We start from the raw sequence: 15,925 nt of genomic DNA on the forward strand, positions 1-15,925 counted from the left end.
ATCCATCACGGGTTCCACTCGGCTGCCACAGCTGTGTCACTGTCCCCCGCTCACAGACTGCTGACCCCACTGAGGACGCACCAGCAGCACGATCAAATATCTGGCTGGGATAGGAGGCAGACATTCTGCTTCACTGACAAGGCAGAGGACAAATAAAAACCGTCCCTACATATCCTCTGCCATGGGGACATCTTTATCAAAAAGCAGCATTTAATGGCAGGCAGCATGAGTCGTGGAGAGACACACGGCTGGAACTAGAACTATTGCCTCTGCAAACTCGTCATGTTGCAGTTTAAATCCATGTCTGACCAACATGTAATCACGTTATCATTATGGGCATCTGTGTGAAAGTGTCATCATTTGCAGATGGATTCTTTAGTTATGGTCAGGAATGTCAGTTCAACTTTGAGCATCAAAGTTAAAATGTTTGCCAAATTAAAATAAATTCGCTCAAGGGTTCTTGAGATATTGCGTTTCTTAGGAGGTGGCGGAGGTGAAGTCCCAGTGACCTTCACCTTTGACCACCAACACCGTATCAGTTCATCCTCGAGTCCGGGTGGACGTTTGTGCCAAGTCGTAAGCAGCTCCCTAGAGGCCTCCCCGAGACGGCTCGTCCATGAGAATAGACCAGATGGATGGATAGAAGGACAGACGACACTAAAACATGACGCCTCTGGCCACCGCGGTAGCCGGCGCAGAGGCGTACAATAAGCTTGTGGGACTGTTGGGAGCAGAGTGAAGCCATTAGCGATAGGAGGCTGACGCAGGTTAAGTCATTCCAGAGAAGAGAGAAGGTGGATGAAAACAAAAAGTGAAATGGAACAACATCGGCAAGACGTCTTTCCAAGATAAGTACTCGCCATGCAGATTGTTATCAACATGGCAATCATCAGGGCTGGAATTCCTATCAGATGTGAATGATCTACAGTCTGGATGCAAGGCAGCACGGCTCGGCTCGCAGTCGCTCTAAGTGGATATTCAGTGGAGGGCTTTCCTACAGAACTTTGACCCTATCAGCGGTCTCAGGTTGCTGTATTCTTGTTCAAAGATCCTTCTCCAGACTCGGCTAATTAGTCCTGCAGCCTCTTTTCCTTTCATTTCCAAAAAGGAACCGCTGTGTGCACGCTACAGTACTGGCAGATAAATTAGCTGCATGCTTCACAGGAGGCAACCGTTCTTTAGGGAGAGCAGGCTACTTTAATTATGAATATTATTAATTACATTTTGAAAAGGCCAGGAGCAGTAAAAAAAAAAAAAAAGGGAAACTAAAATAACGAAAATCAATCAAAAAGACTCATGCTAAAAGATATGTTTTAAAATGTAATCACACCTTGTTTACTTTTCTGGAATTACATGTTGTATGCGGACGGCGCTGGCAGCAGTCGCCAGTCTAATGCACCTTGAATTAGTTTAACAGGGCAGATTCAGTGTTAAAGGCAGATTCCAAGGGCTGTGATCTATTTATAGCATGCAGAATTCATCAGCGTTCCCCTCGCTTTCCTCTGCCTCTTTGTCAAAGCAAAAATCAGTGCACACACAAGAGGCTATGTTAAAGGCACCATCTGTGATCCCAATGTCAACAAAGGTAGCCCGATATTCAGAATGGTGCAAACATTACGGTCCAACTCCATTATCGAGTCTGACATTGGCTTCCTATTAGCAGTTTCCTGGAGGGGGGATTTCATTTTACCCCAACCAATCATCTGCATGATGCATCTGGAGGCTCTGGGTTTGTTAAGCTGCGTACAGTAAGTGCAAGTTCATATTAATATTGAAAGGAAACAGCAGTTGATATTAAGATCCTAGTTTTGCAAAGACAATATGCACCGACGATATCACACAGGGCTTTGTGTCCAGGTACAGGAACGCAATAGAAAATATAGCATTAAATATAGAGTTTACTGAGAGTTCATTGTTTTCTTCATTTAGCACAATAGAGGGGTTGTCGCGGTTATAAGGTGGACAGATATCAATGAAACAAAGTCTTCATTATCAGAAGACAAATAGGAGGCAATTAAGATTTATTGGAGACTGTGCTTGCTCAACGTAGCCTGTGTACTGCACCCCTCTTACAGCCAGTTTGCTATTAGACAACATATCACTAAGAACATGTTAACTGTGTATTCACACTGTAGTAACTTACAGTTGATATTATCAGTCAAGAAAGAAAAATGGAACAGAAATGTAATCTAAAAATCTAACTTTTTCAACATGACTGTTTTCATCCTCAAACTGCATGCAAATAATTCTCTTAAAGGATGAAAACGTTGCTGATTTCTTTCGAGAGGGTGGCAGTATTCTGACATTCAGCAACATTACGCTCTGACCGTGCATATGCTGCGTTACACAAAAGGCGACAGCAAACCAAGTAGAAAAATGATAGAGGGCAAAAGGTTACTCACTGGGAAAACAAAGTTAAAACGCAGGGAAAGCAAAGTACTATTTTTGTATACGTTTTTCTGACCACGGAAAAATGACTAAAGAGTTTCTGAGCCGCTCTCACAGCTCTTCATCTTCCCCTCTGCACAATCTAAGAACTAGCTCATCATTTCTCCAGTTATGAGTCGTTTTGAAATGTGCATAAAATTCCTTGCAGTTCAAAACTTTGACTGACACCGGTGTTGGTTTTCCTGCCCAACTGCGCTTCAGGCCACATATCTGGGACAAAGAAAGGGCACGGCCTTCTGGAGGTGATCTCAGTCACCACATAAATGCAGCTCTGGAAAAGACACAGAAATACAGATCCTGACCTCTTCTCCAGTTTTTAAACAGTCGTATGGGTCTCACTAATGCCAGTCAGCTAAATACATCGGTCTACTCTATAGTTCTCATACCCAAAACTTTAGCCATCCGAGACAAATGTCACGCCTTAACTGACAAGTGGAAAAAGAGGGAGGATCTCTGAGTATCATCATAACTACCGTCTGAAGAGCGTGCCTCAACAATACAAATGTTAAGTGTTTTTTCAAAAGCCTGAAGCTGTGACGAAGAATGTGTGCAGGGATCAACAACTAATTATTGTCCAGAGTTAATTGCATTATGAGTTATTCTTTGAAAGAAGAAAAAAGGTATCGACTTCAACACACGTCATTAAGACAGAGGAGGACGTTCACTGAATCCATCGGTAACCATGGTCAAGAGCTTTTACAAGCGCTGATGGGTTAATGAGTGTTTAAAAAGGATCACAGAAGCTATAGCAGATATTCTACAAAATATATAGTTTGGCTTCTGTTATCATTTTTTAAATTAACCCAAAACAGCGCTTATGGCCATAGCCATGACTCTCAAAAAGACAGATACAGATTCAAGTAAAAGTGAAGCCAACTTCTCTTCACAGGCCTGCAGGCCACAAGAGGAAGCGATAGAAGCCTCAGGCCTTTTATGTTCTGCACTGCAGTCAGCACTTCACTCAGTGGAGTGTGGGGACAGCAGCTCCTGCCAAAATGTATCCGTGCCAAGGCCTGCCAGCCGGCTCTCCCCGCCCACTCTAAGGGCCAGAGCGTGAGCGGTGGGGCGCCGGTAGGCGGGTGCAAGGTGAGGCTGGTGGGCGGGTGGCCAGGCTGGAGCTTCCTGACACGGGGACCCGCCTCACAGCAGGATCAAACTGGCTGCCGAGTGAATCACTACCCCTCCCACTACCTGACAGTCAGTTCTCAGCCATTAATACCGTTTCTTCAATTAAATACCGCCGTATCACCTGACCACACTACAGACTGCATCTGCCAGTGGACAGGAGAAGAGACATTCATAAACTTCACGAAGAGGATGCTTTTGGGACTTGGCCTTGGTGTGTGTGTGATTTACAGAGCAGTTCTTAATATGCATCAGTGCTACTGAAAAATTCAGTATCAGCAAAGTGCTTAAAATGTTAATGCTTGCTTTACGGTGTAATGATGATACAAGCTAGGGAAGTAGATGAAGGTATCAGAGAGTCTAGGACCGAAGCAATTTTACACTTTACATTTCAGGCCCTGCAACCCCAAGCTTGAGGTGGGAGATAGGGGCAGGAAGCACACATTCTCATACCTGACCAATCTTATTTAAATAAGCAACAGGGGTTTTCTGAGCTGTGGCTCGTCACTAGTCAGAAGCAGGAACATTATCTCCAGAGTAAATAATGTCCTGGAGGACCAGTAGCTACCCAAATCGCTTCTTAAAAAATGGAAAACTGCTCCAGGCTGCTATTATTAAACCTCAGATCCAACGGGAAGTTGAACCTTTGATCCGTTTAGGGTACTGTGTATTTGCATTCTATAATGAGATCAAAGCGAGGAGGTCCAGGGCCCTGCAGAAGGCAACTATGCGCCCCTTCTCCGTACACTGGACGATTTACAGACCAAAGCTTTCCCTGTTCACAAGATCATGTAAGAGCTATGGGCCTCAGTGAAAATGCAATGGGAGATTGAATGTTTTCTCGGCAATCAACAGTAGCGCACATTCTCTTCCAGCTAATTTTCTTTCCTGTACACAGGTGGGGGAAAGAGAAAAGTCAAATAAAATCATGCCAGGAGCAACAATCTCCTCAATAGTTAAAGTTCAAAGCAAGCAAACGTTTCAAGCCTTTATTAACTGGTTGAGGAATGCTCCAGATTTTCTTTGGTATTTTTCACCTGGGAGAAATGCAGAGGGGAATTTACACACTGCCTGAAGTGAGCCCACAAGAAGGTTTGAGATCAGCGTGGAGGTCAACATTTGAGAGTGTATGTGGAGTCTTTACTAAATACCACTCTTTTTAGAAAAGAATACACCAGAAAATAAACAGACATGCATGTCACCCCTTCTTGGACAGAGATGAGCGGCGTCTCATGTTCTCCGATGGCCCAATCAGAGTTGGAGCTTGGATAAGAACTTCATACAGTTAAGAAACATAAGTGAGGTCCGTTTGCTTGAATCAGATCATGCAGTATTCAAAAAGGCTTTATTGTAGGGCTGAAATACCGATTAATTTAATAATCGATTAATCTGTCGATTATGTTTTCAATTAATCGATGAATCACATTTAAAAAAATGTAAATAACATTTCCAACCCTTTATTCAAAAACAGAACTGATAACGCTTAACTCTCGTGAGTTTACTCGCCCGACTATTTGTGGTTTATTTGCGTCATTCGCAGTGGCTTATCTTTGTTGCTTTTCTCCGTGGAAACAATTAGAATTTCCCCCACCCACCACGGAAGAATTAACCACTATTTCTACATTATATTTGTTGTGGACCTCCCACAAATGTTGTAACATCTAACGCCCTCGTATTCGGGTTCATAACATCACCCGTAGGGTCACACAGCTCCGCTGAATTTCACCAACTACGTCTGAATAAGTGGTGAACCTAACTGGCTGCCGCTACTCTAGATTCCAGCGCTACTAGAGTAGCGGCAGCCAGTTAGATTCACCAACGGCACGACGTCAGTGATGACAGGCGGAGCATCTCAACGCTGATTGGCTTTCGCAACGCAGCATTATGGTCTTTCCTCTACCACTGCTCGCAATTTTCTTTTTCATACTCAAACAACTCATTGAGCGGCGGAATAATCGCGCGACACAACAAATCGATAATGAAATTTGTTCTAGTGATCGATTTTTATCAATTTTATCGATTTGTTTTTGCAGCCCTAAGAAACACCTATATTTACTTTTGAATACAGTGAATGTTTTTACAGATAACAATAGTCAATGACTAAATGTATGAAAAAGAATTTGTAATAAAATATTTGCTCAATGTGTTTCAACAAACACTGTTAACAGTGACCGCATGACCTATCTTAAGAGTTGTATGAGAAATCACACATTATTTTTTGAGTTTTAATCAAGATGATAATCAATATGAAACGTTATAAATACCACTAAATTATTGTCATAAGGCAAAGAACTTTCATATTCAAGCAATTATCTTAAGACGTTTATTTTGATGCACCCCGCACCTGCTTTACGTGCATGTGAGCGCGCCCCGTTGGGTAACTCAACCCCTGCTCTGCGCTCATACAGCGGTTCCAGCTGATGACTCAGTCCCGACCAAAGCGGAGCACCCACCCTCCGGTTCCTCCCCGGGAAACAACCGTTAGCTCTGGCAGCACGTTTGCCGTAGTTTGCACCGTTAGTGCTTTTAGCACCGTTAGCTACTAATCTCCTATTTAGCACCATTACAAATTTGCAGGAATAAATCTCACCAGATTACACAAACATCTTGTCATTTTATGTTTTCAACAAGGAATACAGACTCAGGTCATGACTTGACGTTGGTTCACTTTGGGAGCAGAGACTTTAGCATCTAAAGAAATGGACACATACTTTTTGGCAAAGCAACACTTAGAGTTACTCCAATAAACGATTAAACCACTCAAGTCATAATGCATACACATAGAGGTTGACTTGGGGAATATCGCCTCCATGCATCGGTCTTCTTGAAGTGTCTTGAAACCGCGCATCTGCAAATCCTTTGGCCAGAAATTGCCCACAAACAGTTAAATGGCAAGTGAGAGAACGCTGAGTTGCAATTCATGACACGCAAGACAGCATCCGTAAAGACGAAGAGACACGGCAGATTTGAGAAGTTTTGACAACAGACTTGAGAACTAAATTCAGCTCATATTCTATTCATTCAGTTACTAATCATAAAGAGATTCCACAGTTGTAAATTGTCACCCAAACTCCAACAGTTATGCTCTTATGACCTCTTAAATACTGCAACTGACTCAAGGGTAAACTTAACTGTTTTAATAAAAGTTTCATCTTTGTGAGGCACTCATGGGAGGGAGAAAAGACATTGGTCTTCTGACCTTGAAGTGGGAGAAGACGATTCTCCTTTTAATCTCAGAAGAGTCATCTGGGCCATCTTAGATTTCTCGTAATGGCTTTGAAATGGAAAGGACTGGGCAACAGATATGAATTATAATCAGGAACACATAGAAACTGGACACTGCATTTTACTGGAGTGCTGCAAGCCAAGCAAGTATCCTTAAGGCAGATGTTCAAATAAGCCACGCTCACCATACAAGGAACAAAGGGACACAGAGCTCCAGTATACAAGCGGAATAGTACAAAAGGCAGCTCAGACTGACCTGCAACGTATGAATCAAAAGTACCTCAGAGAGCTGGAGAGAGTGTTCAGAAAAGCAACATCTAATTGCTTGCTCATAGATGCCGAACGCATATTCTGCACTCAGAGGCAACGGTCACATTCTTTGACCTTGATGAATTACCCGTTTTTATTGACAGCACTTATTGATATTTCTTAAAGGCGCAGGCTAATGGAGTTCTACTGAGATTATTAAATGAGCTGCTGGTGCCCGGATTAGCCAGGTCTCATCTCCCCTGCACAGCTTGCATTATCACACTGAACAGACGCATGCGTGCGTGGAGTCCCAAATTCCTGCGAATGACATCTCCAGGGGAACAGAGGAGCGATGACTACATCCGACCTACATTCACCCCACCCAGGCATGCCTGCTTCCAACTACTTGCACACACATGCATCCTCAGTCCCATTATAGGTAGATTCATAACCATAGACATGGTATAAATCAGAGCAAAGAAAGGTTACTGCTGTATGCTTATTACAGAACATGCTACTTTTAGAAAAACTCAGCTCTGAGGATCTGAAAGCCGAAAAGAAACTCTCGACTGTACAAGCTCCTGGTGACCTCCTGATGTTTGGGAAAGAACTTTACTTTGGCTTAAATGAAAACATAATTTATGTGATTGTGAAAATATTCTGAGCATAAAATACATTAGTAACAAACCTAAGGCTAATGGAGCTTGCTCAAATGCAAAACAGCATATTTGATTCGATTCAAATGTCTTATGCATTGAAAATATGATATCAATACACTTTACACATTATTAACATTCTCAGAAAGAAACTATGGCAGGGAAAACACCCCTTTAACAAGAACTGAGAAAGAATAGTGACGCAGGCTCAAGCGTTATGCGCACATCTTCAAACCGGCTTTTTAGTGTTTCCTGTGTCTTACAGCATCCTGGTTAGAGTGATGTGGTTTTTGTCATTTTTTAATAGGGTATATTTCTACAGTTGCACGCCACATTAAGGTCAGAATGTGTGGATCTATGCAAGCCCTCCCTAAACTACAAAGTTAGAGAAAAGCGTCACTCTCAACCAATGCTGACTAATTATATAACTTGCTCTTACACCCAAGGCTTTAGTCCGGTTACGTCAGATCTCCATTACATCCAACACTGAAAAGAAAAGCTCAACCATCGTCAATGTTTATAATTATTTTTGTTTTATTTCTGTGTTCAACAGAAGATAACAATGCAATGAAGGAATTCCATGCAATCAATTGTTCCTTGATTTAAGGCCCCATTGCTCCACACCATTTGAAGGAATAAAAAAATAAAAAATACTTCTGCCAAGGATTTTATGTTTATGGGATAATACATGTTCTCAGGACTCACTTGAAAGCGGTAATATGTTTTCAGTGTAAGCTAAAAATGTAAAACCCAACGTAAAAATCTGTTTTGATTTATGGAGTTATGTTGTAAATTTAAAGCTACAGTTGGTAACTAAAGAAAATAAATGTTTATCATATATTACAAACTGTCACTGTGAGACTAGAAATAGGCAATACACCAACATAATCTTGATTCATGAGCAGTGGTCGACACGGCGTTGGAGAATCCTCGGCTCGGGTTGCTTTCCTTCGTGGTGGAATCATGCAAACGCCATTGGGAGCATTAAAAGGAGGCAGAGGAACCTGCTGTCTTCACAGATCATCTGTGTCATGTACGACTACTGTAGAGTGACAGTCTGAGCAAATATGGCTATAGGAGCTTCTTTTTTTAAAGTAACCAACTGTAGCTTTAAAAGTGAACATGTTCCAACCCTGCATGCTTACTTCCAATACTGAACATTTGCTCTTATCAATTAATCACCAAGAGGATTGAACCCATTCGCTGGGTAGCAACCAAGTACATTTTAAAAGGACACATGGATAACACAAATTTTATGAAATAAGAAAACATCTCAAATGTCACATCTTCACAGCAGCTTTTAATTTAAAATTAGGATTGCATGACATTTCCAAATCTTGAATGCCACTTATTATTTGTTGGTATTCAAAACAAGGTTATACATACATGTCCAGTGTTTTCTGAGCATGTGAATCCTGGAAATCAGCAGCTGATTTTTTGGATGTTACTCTTACTAAATCCAAAAATAACCAAAAAGGCCGTATATGAACAGCCGTGCATATTAGTCAAGCGTTGAATAATGAATACCATATAGTCCTTTCTGCTGTAACTACAGGGGAACTGTAACTGGGTGGGTAGAGAAAATCTCCAACTCTGCCAGCATCACAAGTTTGATTCCCACTGAGGACACCCACTCGAAAATATATAAAAGTGTATGCAGTTGAGTGTAAATACATGTTGCGTCTTATCTACAGTTATTTCAGTTGGGCAATAAAGTCTGTGGATGTGCGCAAAACTTCAGAGTCCGCTTCAACCCACATAAATGATGATTAACTAGTAGCTGCTGCTAACGCTTTACTTTAATAGATACAGACTGAGCAATGAGTGCTACATGCTCTGCAACCGCATTTGTTAACAAGCCTAACGCAGCAACAAGAATAGCAGTAAACACTGCCAATGTCTAGCAAAAATCGTTATGAACTCAAACACACAGACACACACACACACAGACAGAGATCTTGTCGCCCCAGGAAATGGGCTTCATACATCTTGTCTGACTGCAATAAAGCAGAGCCTAAGATTCTATTTCCAATAAACGTCGACTGATTGGAAAACTCATTCTAATATCAATTTCCATCTGGGCCCTTTAAAAGGCAATCAGCATAGCTTCATCTCAGTATATCATGGGCTCCTTGAGATGATGACACAGCACTGGCTCTCTCTTCTGCATAATGGCCTTCTCCTATCAAGGCATCTGCAATGAATAATACCACCCATGAATGGACTATTTAGTGTGTGTTCGCACAGATAGGGGCCACTTCTCTGAATATTAATTCAGGGTTTTACACTTCATATGGTTCTCTCAGGGCTGCACCATTTTTCATTCGGAGGAGTAAGGCACTTAGTGTGATTTGGCGTACTCGTAGTTTCTCTCCAAGCTTTCTCAGAAGTGACAATGGTGATTACCAATGGCATCCCACATTGTTTAAGATGCCTGGCGACCACAAAACAATAATTTACGTCAAGGAATATGAATATCAACTCTTCTACAGACTGTCCACGGTTTACTACAAAACTGTTAAGTCAAAGAAACATAACCATGAGTCAATTAACTGATTTGAATTTCTGGATAAACGGACATCCAATTTCAAAAGCTCTACAATTATTATTAGTGTCATATATGCATTGACAAAGTGTGTTCAAGTCACTATAACCAGAATCAAACTATCATCACCATAATGGCAAAAAACATTAACATCTGCTGTATTAGCTTAAATTAAAGGCCAGGTGGCTCTTTTTTCTCACCTTCCAGCCACTGCCCGCCTCCCTGTAGTAGGGAAAGTTATCACAGATCCACTGGTAGATCTCACTCAGTGTCATCTTCTTCTTTGGCGAGCTGTTGATGGCAAACGTGATGAGGCTGGCGTAGCTGTATGGCGGCTTGCCATCCTTATGCTGCTGCACCTCCTCCTGGTCCAACGTGGTATTAGGATCCAGTAGGGTACTCTTCTTGCCCATGCCTGGCCCGTGGGCATTCTGAGCATCCGCCTTGCGGATGGCCGCCTGCATGGTCAGCTGAGGAAGCCAATCCATGGAGGTCAGGCTGCTCTCCAGCTCTGACGTCATGGTGACGGCAGGCTGGGCAGGAGGGGGGTGGGGGGAAATGTGGAGGTGGATGCTCTCCGTTGACTGACGCGGAGGGGACCAGGTGTGGAATAACAAACAGAGACAGCTTGAGGATGGAAGTCTTCCTTAGCTCAGGGCCTCAGCATGACGTCGTCTGTCGGTCAACTCTAGAGAAACGGGAAACAGAAATGCCTTAATTACTCCGCTATTCTCTTTTAGAAGAAATACAGGAGCGCATTGGACATAAAAGCTATGTATATCAGCAATATTGCCGAGATTAAAAAGAAATGCAAGCAAGGAAGCAACTCTGAACAGTTTGGCCAACATCAAAAACCAAGAGTCTCTGTAAAGTATGCTTATATTAGCTGTGCAGCAGATCACAAGCCAACCACTTTCTCCACCACTTGCTGCTCTCAAAGCTGACTCATAGCTGGGACTCCATCTGCACAGAGTGAGAGAGAGAGAGAGAGAGAGAGAGAAAGAGAGAGAGAGAGATGCCAGGCAATTGTTTTCACAACTGTCAGCCAAATGGGGGAATGGCTCAGGAGGAATTCCGACTCTCTTGAGGGTAGTAAACCCCCTCTCCTTTTCCCCTGCCAGCACGCGGACCTCCGTGTCTTAAAATAGAGAGGCAGAGTAGAAATTCCTAAAGGCAGTCCGTGAACACGTCTTGGAGAAAAACTGAGGATGACACTGCAATCTAGCTGAGGTGGGGGGGGGAAAGATTTTTCTCTTGACTGTGCGTGCTCACATAAGTGGAGCCCGTCTCTCTGTCCCTCTCAGCACGCGGCCTTCCGTGTCTTAAAATAGAGAGGCAGAGTATTTTTACAATATGGAAAAGCCAGTAATTGATTTTCAAACTGTGATTTCAATGTTTTGAAATTATTTGTTAACGATTTTAATGCAATTTATCCAAAAGATATTGACTCCAAATTGTGTGTTTAAAAAAAAAAAAGGCTTTCAAAATCTCAAATGTGTTTCACTGTAGCCCACTGCTCCTTAATATCTCAGGATGGGTCAAATGCAGAGAAGACTTTCCCCACAGGAATAAATAAAAAGTGTACACTTTTTTTTCTTTCCTTTCTTTCATATATACGCGATACTTAGACAGTGAGGGACGCTATCAATATGAAATGCAGGTGGAATAGTTAGAAATTAATTATTTGGCAAACTTCTTTGGCGGTATTGGTCACAAGCAGTTTGTGGTTATCCCCATCAATAGATCTCCCAGCTGGGACCAGTGGATACAGCCACAGCCATATGATGAAGGCATTTATCATCCATCCAAACAGAACTCAGGAAAGAATCCAGTTGGTTAAGATCATTGTAAAAACAATTCTGAGCTAAATGCATTTTCTACTGTATTCTTTTAACATCCCGTGTTTAATCCTAATGTATTAGACTCAGAATGGGTGGTGGATGGAGAAAAGCAGCTCTAGTCACATTGAATTCATGTCAAGTTTAATTGAAAAAAGGATTAAGCTTCTCAAAATCGAATCCTATGTTGTCCATCTGTATGTTCAGCAATTTAAAAAACTCATTTATATGTAAATACATATTTATTTAGATGTCACCAAACGATGGCCTAACACGCTACTTCTGGCTGAATTCCAAGCTTTGAGGAAGGCGATAGCATAAAACAAAAGCAGTGTATTTCACCATAATTTGGCTAATGAGGGGTGGTTTGAGATGTTTTCATGAATAGTTTGACTATTTCCACTATAAATACTGGTCCCCTTTAAAGTATATCGCAACTGACCAAAATTAAGCAACCCACATTTATTCTAATTCAAAAGAGAAGAACACCTCGACTGCTTTGTATCCCTCCTTTGTTGACGGTTGAACCGTGTTTGCTCACAGGTTGGCGGCCTGGATGAAAACACCAACACCTTTGAGGTGACTCCAATCCTCTGCCGTCATGAGCAGACTGATAGATGAGCAGACTTGCTGACTGACTGAGGCGAGTCGGCCTCATGGCGGAGATCAGTTCCTCATCACAGAAAAGACAAACAAATGATGCACCAAATATCTCCACCCTGTAACTGAAAAAAAGTTACTCTCAAGCTGTTACTGACAGTAATGTTTCTCATTAAGTGGGCAGCCTATTGGAATATAAGAACTAATTTGATTTTGAATATTTATCCACACATTATCATCCATTTGAATATATACACCCACCAGACTTTAAATAATAATTATAGTTTAACCTATTATATGAAAATCTTCCACATTACGTACAGGTTGATAACAAATACAGCACTATAATATGTTGTCAAGCCCAACAGCATAAAAAGAATGTATACAATAAATTGATGAATAAAAACTAATTTACAACCACTTTGATACTTAATGAAGAAGAATTATAGCTTTCTATCCGTCTTCGATCATTGCAAATTGAATCTCCAGTGGTCGGACAGGACAAGACATTTGAAGACATAACCTTAATTGCGACTAAAAAATTACTTCAGAAAAATTGTTAAATAAAAATGTTTAAAAACACTGAAAATAATTAATTGTAGCCCGATGATAGAATTAAACACCGCAAGCTTACTACGATTGAAATCATCACTCATCAGGTGTTGCTGATGACCTGGCTGCTCAGTGTAAGGACCTGTATGAGGTTAAGTCTTTGTGGTCTTGATGTCAATGTTTCCATTGACCAACCGCTTAGTATTAAAAGGGGTATCGAAGAAGAGGAAGCAGGCAGAGCCTTCTGGGGGCCGCCAGAGGTGAGCTGACAGACAGGAGTTGATGAAAGGCGCTGCGCCCGCTACACAGAGACGTATGCCATTTGACCCCCGACGCTAATGATCCAGCTGCTACATAATCTGCAGGGCCAAGTCGGTGTCTTAATTAGAGAACCTTGGGCTGTGGCAGGAATAATGAAGCGCATCGCAGGTGGGCAGTAAGGCAGCCACCCCCCCCCCCTGCTGCCTTCATTACCCTGCCAGGCAGTGGGACCGTCAGAGCACGGACAAGCCCCAGCCTGCTGCCATGTCAGGGACGACTGTCTGAGTATATTCATCCACGGGTCTGGGAGGAAGAAGAGGAGCACAGAGGAGGCGAGCAAGACGGGAAGAAACGCCATGGGAGATTAAGCAGTAAGGGAGGGTGTGAAGACAACAGTGATGCTGGCATCAGGCCTGGCAGAGAGCAGACAGGGGCAACAGTCAGCATAGAAGAGGTCGAATAATTCATTCCTTCCTTCCTTCCAATGGGGTTCTGTCTGTCACGAGCAGAAAAAGAGAACTTCATTCTCTTTCGACTAATTTATTTATTTTTAAATGGCTCAATAAGAGTATTTGAGGGCTGAGTGGGAGAGATGGATGGTCAGACGCGTTCTCTTTTCATCACTCAATGTTTCTTTATCCTCCAAGGATTAATAGCAGATTCAGTTCTGAATGAGACATTGAAAAGAGTTTCTAAAACATCTTAATTTAGTCAATTCTTGACAGGAATTATCAACGTTCCAGCTGCCAACTGAGCACCGACAGCGAGTCTGTGATTGTGTTTTGTGTCTCAGCGAAGTGGTTCACTCACACTGACAGCAGGGTTATTAAACCTGACACCATCCATTTTAGTCAGGAAAATCTAATGAGGCAACAAGCAGTCACAACTAGGGATTACTTTACACAGCAGATTACGTCAACTTCATCATTCTAGGCAAGTACCGACTGAAATGGCAAGTCAGCAACTGAGTCATAAAAATCAGTGCTGTTCTCCATCTCCACTATTGCAAGATTCATGTCTGTACTTAGCAACCACTTAAAGGTTTTAGTACCCCTAACGATCCATAGCCCAGGATGAAATTAATATTTAAAGTCTAATATTGCTACAATGAATGGCACTTAGTAATCTTCAACGTTTCATATAATGACAATTACCATCTAATTCACTTCAATTCTAATGCAGCGGGTTTGGGTGTTTTCATGAATGTGGGTAACTCATTACTTGAATGTGAAGCACTCACTCTCTACATATTCTTAGATTTTGCAAATATTTACAACTAAAAACGTTATTAAAAATGAACATGAATACACTTTTAAAATGTTATTCTGCTTGATAAATATTAGAATGAATACAACAGAATGTAGACTCCACATGCGATACCATATTTCTTAAGTGAGGTGAGGCACGTTCTTCTTAGCGAGAACAGTAAGACGAGATGGAGTTGCCAGCTGCATCCACTTCCATGTAAATACTACGTTATATTCAGGGATCACATATCATTTACTTTTCTGGGATGTTATCAGCTCTACTGGCGAGAGCAACCTGAACCTGATGGAAATCATACTGTTCCACGCTTTAATGATCATTTCATTGCATATTATAGTCAGGCAGCAGCCAAACCTAGGCAGCAGAGTCACGATACGCAGGTGCAGCACGCAATGTATACTGACTGGAAGTCTTCTTCAATTTAACGATGGGAAAAGACTCCGATGGGGCTCTGAAGCCGTTTCACCCTTCTAGGACCAGTCTGAAGGTCTGGTTTCATCAAGGTCATTTAAATCAGGAGCACTTTACGTTTCATCTGCGGGATTACAGTCTGATGCTTTATGGTAAAAGCAACATGGTTAATATGTATTGCAACACATGTAAGAAACTGACTTACACTAATTAACATTTAAATGGATTGTATGTTCCCATAACAGATCAGTTCTACTTCCTCACGCTCAAGTATTCACTGAGGGGACCGAGTATATTTCTGCACTATTAGCTGTAAATACTCTTTGTCGCCAAGTGTAGTCTTTGTTTATTTGTAGGAACATGTCACACCATTGACCCACGTATCGCATCATTTATGACCGTCACTAGTTTGTAAGGCCTGTCCCAACAGAATGATCCAACATTACATTCAAAATACTGCTGAAACTTTTCCAAAGAATAGGTATACATTTCTGAATGCATTTTTTGCTGTCCTCGGAATCTCCAATCAGACAATTTTGTTTTTATCAAAATGATGTTGTAGTGCGTGTAGTTATGTCGTGAAGTTCTGAGATCCAGGACATCAAAATCAATGTGAAGCAGTTTGAAAGAGCTACAAACTTACCTGAGAGCTAAAATCCCTAGAATTCTCCGAAAACTACAAGCAACAGTTTCAAACCACTAGGTTCAAGATTTGAAATAAACTACACACAAAATGTACAATATACTAT

The 15,925-nt window shown here is 41.7% G+C and overlaps 1 protein-coding gene across 2 annotated transcripts in view; it reads right to left on the reverse strand.

The window, feature by feature from the left end:
- The window catches only part of foxj3 (forkhead box J3), a 75,139-nt gene that overhangs the window by 35,679 nt on the left and 23,535 nt on the right, over positions 1-15,925 (reverse strand). For both annotated transcript variants that reach the window (XM_056437371.1, XM_056437372.1), the window contains exon 2: positions 10,449-10,936. In XM_056437371.1, coding sequence (XP_056293346.1) covers positions 10,449-10,769 — 321 coding nt within the window. In that variant the 5' untranslated portion in view covers positions 10,770-10,936. The remainder of the gene's footprint in view (positions 1-10,448; positions 10,937-15,925) is intronic.

The sequence above is a fragment of the Pseudoliparis swirei genome, chromosome 18 (genome assembly GCF_029220125.1).
Source record: "Pseudoliparis swirei isolate HS2019 ecotype Mariana Trench chromosome 18, NWPU_hadal_v1, whole genome shotgun sequence".
NCBI classification, from domain to species: domain Eukaryota; kingdom Metazoa; phylum Chordata; class Actinopteri; order Perciformes; family Liparidae; genus Pseudoliparis; species Pseudoliparis swirei.